General features: G+C 38.1%; 2 protein-coding genes across 6 annotated transcripts in view; one reads left to right on the top strand and one right to left on the bottom strand.

Moving 5' to 3' along the window:
• rmi1 (RMI1, RecQ mediated genome instability 1, homolog (S. cerevisiae)) overlaps window positions 1–3,384 on the bottom strand; it is a 7,841-nt gene extending 4,457 nt beyond the window's left edge. The window contains exons 1-6 of the mRNA XM_014020772.1: window positions 3,121–3,384; window positions 2,587–2,811; window positions 1,283–1,393; window positions 711–851; window positions 293–363; window positions 37–160 (exon numbers count right to left, since the gene is read on the bottom strand). Of these exons, the coding sequence (XP_013876226.1) occupies window positions 37–160; window positions 293–363; window positions 711–851; window positions 1,283–1,393; window positions 2,587–2,748 (609 nt within the window). The 5' untranslated portion in view covers window positions 2,749–2,811; window positions 3,121–3,384. The remainder of the gene's footprint in view (window positions 1–36; window positions 161–292; window positions 364–710; window positions 852–1,282; window positions 1,394–2,586; window positions 2,812–3,120) is intronic.
• Window positions 3,385–3,488: 104 nt separating this feature from the next.
• hnrnpk (heterogeneous nuclear ribonucleoprotein K) overlaps window positions 3,489–10,108 on the top strand; it is an 11,444-nt gene continuing 4,824 nt past the window's right edge. Inside the window, exons 1-11 of one of the 5 annotated variants that reach the window (XM_014020764.1) lie at window positions 3,489–3,578; window positions 4,437–4,510; window positions 4,712–4,809; window positions 5,181–5,278; window positions 5,637–5,693; window positions 6,587–6,630; window positions 8,019–8,091; window positions 8,341–8,454; window positions 8,689–8,817; window positions 9,113–9,450; window positions 9,729–9,779. In XM_014020764.1, coding sequence (XP_013876218.1) covers window positions 4,752–4,809; window positions 5,181–5,278; window positions 5,637–5,693; window positions 6,587–6,630; window positions 8,019–8,091; window positions 8,341–8,454; window positions 8,689–8,817; window positions 9,113–9,450; window positions 9,729–9,779 — 962 coding nt within the window. In that variant the 5' untranslated portion in view covers window positions 3,489–3,578; window positions 4,437–4,510; window positions 4,712–4,751. Of the gene's footprint in view, window positions 3,579–4,436; window positions 4,511–4,642; window positions 4,810–5,180; window positions 5,279–5,636; window positions 5,694–6,586; window positions 6,631–8,018; window positions 8,092–8,340; window positions 8,455–8,688; window positions 8,818–9,112; window positions 9,451–9,728; window positions 9,780–10,108 lie in introns of all 5 variants that reach the window. The other 4 variants (XM_014020769.1, XM_014020766.1, XM_014020768.1 and 1 more) reach the window with 4 other exon arrangements.

Here is a 10,108-nt window from a genome sequence, read left to right as displayed (position 1 = left end):
AGTTAGTTAGTTAGTTAGTTAGTTTGTTTTGCTTACCTGACTGTTTCTCTCCACCAAGTCTTCCACCTCACCGCCCAAAATCTTGACATTTGATGGACCCAACAGCACCACACCAAGTCTGCAAACCATCTGTCCTTGTAGCTGCAGCTTTGCACCGGGCCTGCGAGAGGCAACAGATTTATTTAAAAAAAATTCCCAAGCTGTAGAAAATGCACATATGTACACTCCTACAAAGTTTGTTAGCATAAACACAACGCAGGGCAGCTAAGAGTTGTACAGCTCAATCTTTAACCTGAGTGTTGCACTGAGCGCAGGGATGGACTGGTACTCCATGGCCTCCAAACCCTGAACCCCATCTGTTATCTGTGTTACAYAAACAACATGTACTAACATGAGAAAAAATATATATTGAATATAGGAAATAGAAGCCTAAAAATTACAAATTTAAAACGTTTCACAAATAAATTGCTGCACTATATGTGTTTCTCAAAACTGCACAATATCCTATGCGTGTGTGTTTAATACATGGGTATGTAGTTACTAAAGAGAAGCAGTTTGTTGTTTTGCTGCAAAACTTTACTCTAAATTTATCTACTTTATAACTCTGCATTTACGCTGTTGTTCCTGTGGCAGAACATCTAAAAAGTAATTGTTTCCAATTCCTCCAAAATGAGAGAAAAAAAACGTGTTCAAAATGATGAAATTCTGACCTGTAGTAGCAGCATACGTGTAGATTTGGCCTCCCAGGGCCTCTGTGTGACAGCAGACACCTCATCGTTGGTGCAGTCTGTGCCCCTCCATTTCTGCAGCTGTCCATACGCAGGCTGACTGATGTCCAACAGTGAGTCAACCTAAAACAAAAAGAGACTTTTGGTTATTGCTTCAATTTGTCTTCAGTCTTTTCTTCTGCAAAACATTCATCTGCCTATAGCCTGATCACGTTAAACTTCTTGAATTGCTATACTTRTCATATATTTTGTCTTCAGCTGCGTTTCCTGTACGCATTTAGGATGAATTTGGATCCCGGTCGCACTGCATTTAGGCTGCTAGCATAAAACCAACCAGCTTTTTTTCTTACACTTTTTCACAACAGCCTTAATCCTACTAGAGCACCTGCTATCTATACAAAGACTAATAAATAATACTGTGCAAATCTAAAAATGTGTTATTTTGTCATATGCAGGTGCAGTTTTTTTCGTTGCTACCTTTAATTTTTGGTCAAAACATAAAAAATTATGAACAGATGAGAATGCATTCAAATAAAATAAACAAGACATTTTACCTGGACACAAAAGGTACCAGTGAGTTTGGTCTTCTGGGCCTGAGCAAGCCCTTCAGGGAGAATTGGGTAGTCCAGGTCTCTCAGATCTGTCAGAAGCCATTGATCCAGAACCTAGAAAATTTGCACCAAACAGAAATATCGACGAATGCTAAGGTCAGGGGAAATACTGTCATCTGAAGCTACTCCACGTTGTAAATTGAGATACAGTTGTTTCGTTTAATGGCGTGAACCGCCATTTATAAACACCACAGCTTGGTAGTTCAACAGTAGTTATAAACATTGAAACAAAACCAATGATGCAGAGAGAAGCATGAATTAGTCAAGAGAACAAAATAAAATCATCACAGTGAGTTTGAGGCACACTGACTCAGTTGTGTCATCAAGGCTCCAGTTATTCATCTTCTAATAATCAGATTTAATACACTTATCCACGACAATTTGAAATATGCTTTAGTCTGGTAGGACAGAAATCTGGGGACCATGTGTGACACTTGAATAAACTGATAACACGGTCGTCCTGCAACCATAAGGAGATGATATATCCCCTGAAAACTTGAAGCAATATCTTCCCCAAGTATCTATTTGAAAACAAGAAAGATAGACTTTGGCCATGGGAGGACACAGCTGTTCGGCAGCAATATTTCAGTACACTGTGGCGTATGAAAGATGCGTCAGTGCAAGAAAACATACCCCACATGATGCCACCACCAGCTGGTACAGCTGACACCCGGCATGATGGACACATGCTGTTTACACTAAAAATTTGTCTTTGCTATAAACACGTTGCAATAAAAACCAGGGTTTTTCAGACCAGGAGGGGGTTCTTTATCTCTTCACGTACACAAATTTTCTGATCATTACCTACTACGGTGTGATATCACAGCAGTGGTAAAACAGATAAGCCTAGTCTTGAGCTTTTGTTGTTTGAACAAAGGTTTAGCTTTCACTGTGCTGCATATTTATGTAGAACACAACAGTGATGCTGGAATTTATTTTTTTACAGCCAACAGGGAGAAAAAACACTTCATAACAGAAAATTTCAAGTATGTGACAATGGAAAATATTGGCATAAGGTTTTGAATTAGATGCAACTTTATCTTTGAGTCTGAATAAGAGTTTAAAAAAACTATTTCATAGAATATTTCACTCAGATTTAAGTAATTTGCAGAATAAACACTGTTTTAAACTTAAGATTTATAGCCAACAATTTGGCCCAAAAATCTTGTGTTAACAGCTTCAAAACAGATATAAACATTCCGTAGATGAGGAGTGTGATTACTTGAGCTAAAACACACTAAACTAACCTGTTGATTGATCTGCTGCTGGGACAGATGACCTGCTCCTCCAGCCTCTCCTTGAAGCCACTGGATGCAGGCTTGGAGCCAGGCGAAGGGCACCTGGATATGCCAAGTGGACCGCAGCCAGCCTTGGGCAGCGCTTACTACTGAGTGAGTCTCCTGGGGCATCCTCCTCCTCTGTGTTTCAGTCTGTCACCACTGCTTTGTTGTTATTGTTCTTGCCTTCATCCGCTAAAACATACAGGCAGCACAATACTTAATTTCTGCTATGTAGCTATTGTGAAACTGCAGTAAAATTGTCGATTATCAGTATAAAACTAACCTAATATTCCATTTCTCCAGATTTGAAAACGCTTGTGTTATTTTTTTATTATCTATATGTGTACACGAACTGAGCAGATGCTGTTGAATGAATGAATATTGCTTTCCATCAACATGAATTTAGTGTATGTGTTAGTGGATCGCACATGTATACCGTAGAAGAAATTAAAAAGACAGTGAGTAAGAACAAAAATAAGTAAGTGTTGAGAAACAGGTTACCGTGTAGGAAGCCTCTCGTCCATAAACTGTGCTGGGACAGTAAAGGCGCCAACCTGAACCACAAGATGCTCTCAGTTAGCAACAATTGCCGAGCTATGGCACCGTTGTTTCGTGTCCACAACAACGAAACCTCTTGAATTTAACATGAGGTCTACAGCCTGCAACAACCGAGCTGTACAATTTCTGTAAAAACACAATACATTAGTCTTTCAGGCAAGCAAATGGAATAACTACAACCGCCACTAATGTAGTACGATCCTTATCCGGAAACAGGGAGCGTCTTACCACGTTGGAAACGCCCCATTTTGTGTGATTGACATTTACTCTAGCCAATTGTCTTTGCTATGTAATTGATTTGCTTTTCATGCAGCCAATGAGACCACAGAGAATCGAGTCGTAAGTTTAGATTCGGAAGAGAAGGAAAGGGACGTGCGAGCGAGCGAGGTAGTTAACTGCAGGTTTGTGATTTTGGTGATTATTTTCTCCTTTGTTGAACTACGGTTATTCATATATTTCTTAATGTGTGTGTCTGTACAACAACAAAAGAAATACACTCTACGTATGTCAAGCAATCGCCCCAGTTGCTTTGTTTTCTGCTCGGTGAAAACGTTATCCAACTAGTTGGCCTGGCTACTTCCATTTCTGCTCAGCCATACTGAGACAACATGGCGAAAATAGTTAGCCGCTAGCTCGAGCTCGTATCTCTTCTGGTAAAATTAGTTATTTTTCTAAGCGTACCACGATTGGCCGGTAACCTACCACAATGCTTTATATCATTCGCAACATTTTTTTGAGACTAGTCCTGCCGACACTTGACAAAATCTTTCTAATGTAGACATGGCTCGAAGCTAGGTTGCTAACATGTTGCTAGCTATCGATCTCTCACCACAGCTAACGGCCGCCAAATTAGCTTAGTAGCTAATCTACGTCCGATTTGATGAGTGATTATTAGTCAGCTGTCGTTCAACAGACTTTCTAATCCAAGTTGTTTTTAAAAAATTGTGGGACAAATGAGCGTCAGGTCAAGTAWCTGTCGTGTGTTGAGGTTGACACAGTGTGTTTTATCTGATGGTCGGAGTGCTGGACAGACTGGTCAAATCTGTTCAAATAAACTTGGTTAGCAATGCTTGTCAGACATTTGTCATTTGCTGTTCACAAGACTTAACTAGTCTTTTTAATCACGAGTTAATGGCTTAAATTTAAGTAACAACAACGTCAATTAAAATGCGTGTAATCTCAATCTGTTGTTCTCGGACTGTTTGGCAGCGTTTGTCGTGGTCAGCACTGAAGAAGTGTTTCTCTCTCCCCTGCGATAGGTCCCAATATCTGTTTGGTCCTTCTTCATTTAGGTCCGCCTATCAACACGCCCTTGTCCTTGTAATAAATACCGGTAAGTCCCGTGTGTCTTGACAHTTTCCTTAATCCATTACTGATTCTTCCACATACCACTCTCAAGTCATACACCTCTAGTCATCATCATCTTCTCTTTTTCTTTCTTTTTTTAACATCTTTAACATGCCAGTAGACAACGACAGCTTACTGGGGCTAGTTTTCGGTTTTTCTCTCCCTGTTCTGACCACCTGCATCCCAGATCAAGGTGCACACTTCGTCCTTCCCTGCAGCAGAAGACCATGGAGACAGAAGTTGATCAGCAGGAAGAAACCTCATTCAGCAACACGGAGACAAATGGTAAAAAAACGAAACTTGTTAGTTTTTTTTTTAAGTGTCTCTTTTTTGCAAATGTTTGACTTTGAACTTAATGTTTCAAACCAAAGCTTTAATTTAAGCTATTGTACTTTTTTGCATGCTGTACTGTGTGTCCAACATATTTGTTTTTACCTAAATTGTTTGTGTTTTATGCATTATTTCTTTTAAAATTTGTTGAGAAAGTCATGCATGTTTTGAACATCATATTTGAGCAGAGTTTTGGAGACAAACACTTGTTTATGGTTCATGTTGTTGCGTTCTGTTATCTTTTTTTTTTTTTTTCTTATTACCATTTTTGCCGAAGGCTCTTTGCACAAAATTATCAAGGTGTTTTCTTTATCTCCTTGTGCCAGGTAAGCGCCCCGCTGAGGATGCAGATGAGCAGAAATCATTCAAGCGCTCCAGAAACTCCGATGAGATGGTTGAGCTCCGTATTCTCCTGCAGAGCAAAGTAAATTGGCTTCTCTTTTATGTTGCATTCCTATGAGATTTCATATGTATTTATTATTAATCTTATTGTGTATTTTTAGAATTTTGCCTTTTTTTTGTTCCACAAAATACTGCCAATTCCTGAAATATTTCATAACTATATTTTATGTTGTCTTCTTGTTTTAGCCTTTTGAATAATTTAAAGCTGTACTTGATTACTTATATTCAAACAGGCATAARGCTTTCCTTCCTCATTAATTATAGTAGTATATATATTTTTTATGTCTGTTTTATTGTAGATTCTTTGCTTACATTTTCTGCTTTTGTGTGCAGGTTTTAATTTATTCATGTTTTGTATTTTTATTAATTTTTATTTGCAGAATGCAGGAGCTGTGATTGGGAAGGGTGGCAAAAACATCAAAGCTCTTCGTTCAGATGTGAGCACATMTTTTATTTCTTGTCTTCTATATTTTTCTCTTCACTGACCTCTCAGACCCAGCTTCCTCAATTTAAAAGCAGAAGGTTTTGTTTTTTTATATATATTAAATTCCCCTTAGTAACTTTTTTTTTTTTTTTTTTTTTACAAATTTTGAGGATTTTTTTTATGTTGTTAGCTGATGCTTTAATAATTATTCTTCAACTCATTAGATCTAGTGGGAAATTTCTTGGGGCTGTTTTTTTATCCTGTTATATAAGCAGTGTGTTATTGTGTCAGCTATAATTGCTAAAGGCACAGCAGTTCAATTTTTGTGTCCATTTGTTTCTTCATTATGATAATTTATTGTAACACAGCTGTTGTGGCGACACTGATACTCCTGTTACTTTAAAACAGACAGGCACCTTGCACAMTTAACCTTTTAATGTCAGAAAAGTGGCCAATTATTAATTTAATGTCATTGCCTTCTCTTTTTTTAGTCCTACAGTTTGTTTTTCCCTTCTTTCTCACTGTCTCTGGTTTATTCCCCAACACTGATCTCTTCYTARTCTTAATATGCCATTACCCYTTTTCCAGTGTCACCGTTTCTCTTTTTCTCTCTTTGACAAATCAATCTCTGAGAGAATCAAATTAAAGTCACATTTCAACAGTGTAGAGCCTGTATATTAAAAATGTATTCCTCTTCCCTCTCCCTTGTTTATTATTTTTACTCTTTACTTTTTTGCCCATATCCTCCTCTGTTGCCCATGTTCTGGATGGCCCCTTCTGCGCCCGCCCGCCCACCTGACACCCRGGTTGGCCCCGCCCATAATCGTGCCCTCTCCCTAAACGGGCGCCTTACTTGATTGACATCTGTGCTCGAATGGCCCTGGCCCCTGTCCATGCCACGCCCAGTACAATGCCAGTGTGTCAGTCCCAGACAGCAGTGGGCCTGAGCGGTATGTCCCTAAGCTCCTCCCTATGAATACCTGACTACAGGTCAAACAAGAAGAACATTAAAGATAAAACCTACCTCTGTCAAGTCACTGTATTTAAACATACCTGTTGAAAGTATATTAGCTTGAGCCTACAATATCTAAAATTTGTCTTGATCCTGTAAAACCATGTAGTTATCCTTTCTATGCCAAGTTTGAACTCACATCAGCTTTGAAACTTAAGGTGGTGTTTTTAGGGTTATTCTTCAGTCTGCTACTATTTTTTAAAATCTTTGCTACAGTCTATGCAGTTTGATTTATTTATTTTGTAAGTTCATACGCATCTATCCTGTATACCTTTATTTTCACTTCTCAGAATCGCAGTGTGCATAATTTGGTGTTCTTGGTTTTTCTGTTAGTTTCATAAACTCACTRGCTTCTAGCTTCTTCCCATTCTTTCCTCGTCCTTCTTATGACATACCTACGTAGTGCATTCATTGTCAAAACGTAAAGGGAATGCTAAAATTTTAATTAGTTTTTCTTTCTGTCTTTTGCATCAACTGAGCCTAATTTACTGCTGGAGTTTTTGAAAGTTAAAATGTCACCTTAATTGTTGTAGTTTAAAAAAATGGTATTTATCAACATTCCTCCTCAAATCAAGACATAAACATGAACTCCAGCAGTGGCAGACAAACTTTACCACAGTACAATCTGCTCTGTCACTTTTTCCTCATCTGCCTGATATGTTGCTTCTGTGTACAAATCTCTCAACGTCTATCAGTAAATGTCTGTCAATAGGTGGGTGCAGACAACTATTTAATTACTTTTTGTTGATCAAATTAAGGTTGAAAATTAAAGTAGTAATTTATAAGAAAACAAGTTGGTATTTATTTGTTGTCTATTTTCCTGCGCTCTGTTCAGAACCRTGTTTATGGTTGAAGTCAGTCTTTGTGGTGTGCATCCACCCAGCAATGCTTTAAAATTTTAGAGCTCTCTAGCACTCTTGGTGCTTATTTCTTCCTTAAACTTCACCTCCCCCATCTTGCTCCCTCAATGGTCACAAAYTGCTATTTTCTTACTTTTGGATCTTTCTTTAATTTCTTCTTTTTAATGCCTTCCTCTGAATAGAGGTGGTTTTCTTCTCGTACTATTTCTGCGACAGTTTTTTTTTTTAATCAGCTGTAGCATAAAATCGTTCAGTTGACTATTTAAAACGTCATGTTCTGCAATTTTAAAACTTTACATGCTACCTAATCTGCATTTGTGACAGACATTGCTTATTTGTCTTTTTAAAGTAAAAAGGGACTGTAATAAACTCTAATTCTGTTTCTTTTCCATGGGATGCCTGGTTTGCACCCCAACCCCACCCTCTTCCCTTCGCTCTCTTTTGTTGTTGGATTTAAAAAATGAAGAATCCTAAGCATCAGTGCAGATATTGATACTATTGGAGAAATTCTGCTGAAGATTATCCCAACATTAGAAGAGGTGAGCTCCAAGTTGAAGAGATGCTTTCAAGTGAAATTACTGTGCATTTTCTTATTTATTTTCTTGCTTTTTGCAAGTCAAATATTTAGCATAAAGTTTTTTTGCATTGGTTAAATTATAGTTTTTTTTTGCTGTATTTCATTTGTTTTGGTAATTTTTATTTTTTACATGATTTAGGAAAGTTTATAAAATTTCTGTGGGTGTGCGCTAGAACATTGTTGATTGAATGTTTTTAATGTTCTCCACAAGTACCAGCAGTACAATGGTGTGGATTTTGACTGTGAGCTCCGTTTGCTGATCCACCAAAGCCTGGCTGGCTCAATTATCGGGGTGAAGGGAGCGAAGATCAAAGAGCTCCGTGAGGTGTGTGCACGTGGACAATTTAATTTCTTCTGCTGCAATTAAATTAATTTGCAACATAGTATTTTCACTTGTGAACCATTTTAGTATTCAGTTTTTGCATTTTCTAAACTAATCTTTTGTAGTGTTAAACATAATTATTTGTTGCGTTGTGTGTATGTGTGTGTGTGGTTTTTTTTTTCCCTTTCTTTTTCCCTCTCTGCCTACTCATGTGAGCCTTCGTGTGTTTGTCTCCAGAACACAAAGACCAGCATCAAGCTGTTTCAGGAGTGTTGTCCCCAGTCGACAGACCGTGTGGTGCTTGTTGGTGGTAAAATGGAGAGGGTGGTGGAGTGTATCAAGACTATGCTGGAGCTTATTACTGATGTAAGGTTTTAAACTGTTTATTAGTGTCATGTTATGTCTTTCTTGGTTTGAAATATTAAGATTTTACAAAATATTAAAGCTGTTACTGAATATTTTTTTAGTATGTGATACTTTAATTATTTTAGTCTTTCTGCCTGAGTGTTTTACGTGAAAATGGTTTCCCTAAAGTAAGATGGCTGATTTGAAACATTGATTGTTTTTTATTGTTAATTATTTTTTATTTGTATAYTAGAAGCCTTTCTAATCGATGCACATTGCTCTTATAAGTTCTCAGAACCTTTGTCCTCTATTTCAGGCTCCTATAAAGGGTCGCACACAGCCCTATGACCCCAACTTTTATGACGAAACGTACGATTATGGTGGCTTCACCATGATGTTTGAGGAGAGAGGGGGTGGACGTAGAGCCATGGGGGGCTTTCCTATGCGAGGAAGCAGGTCTAGGGACGTCGGTGGTGACCGTGGGTATGACCGAATGCCCTCCAGTAGAGGGGCGCGTGGACCCCCGCCTCATTCCCGTCGGGACTACGATGATATCAGCCCCCGTCGAGGTCCTCCCCCACCCCACCACAGTCGGGTTGGCAGGGGGACGGGCCGTCCACGKAACATGCCAATGGGTCACCCCTACAGAGGAGGGTAAGTGATGAGGGTGCATTTTCAGATAGATTAAATTTTATTCACTTATTTCCATGTTGTAAAACGGATAAGGAATTAAAAACTTTGTGTGAATGAAGCCGTTCTGAAGAACTGTTTTATTTGTACTGGTTTAAGTGAATTTAACAGTTTGCTTATAAGCTAGTATAAAAACTGGTATTCATGTTTATCACTTCATTTAAATATATGTGCTCATTGTTGTATGTCTGGTTATGTTTGTCTTTTTTTCTTTCTTTCTTTTATTCCCCCCATCTCCACAGCCGAGATGAGCGTTACTATGACTCGTACCGAGGCTCAGATGACAGGTCAAAGTAAGTTTCTGTCTTTAAACCTCTGGCTTATTCTCCCAACTAATCCTAATAGAGATAAGCTGACCATCTGCTTATGTATTTTCTTCTGTCACAGAGTAAGTCTGTAACAAATATTACTTATTAATCCAGATGACCAGTTCCTCTTGCCAAGTCGCATGTCATTTCATGGTTCTCTTTAGGAATAATTTGTTTTAGGTGATCTTAGCTGACTTACCTGTTAAAATAAAGGTTTAATATTTATTGTTCAGCGTAATTTCTCATCACAAAGAACCAAAATTTTGCTCCAGCTTATAAAAATGCTAAATTTATTTATTTATTTATTTATTTAT

The sequence above is a fragment of the Austrofundulus limnaeus genome, unplaced genomic scaffold (genome assembly GCF_001266775.1).
Source record: "Austrofundulus limnaeus strain Quisiro unplaced genomic scaffold, Austrofundulus_limnaeus-1.0 Scaffold265, whole genome shotgun sequence".
In the NCBI taxonomy this organism is placed as follows: Eukaryota; Metazoa; Chordata; class Actinopteri; order Cyprinodontiformes; family Rivulidae; genus Austrofundulus; species Austrofundulus limnaeus.
The sequence above is the reverse complement of the archived record's forward strand: the minus strand, read 5'-3'. Positions and strand labels throughout refer to the sequence as shown.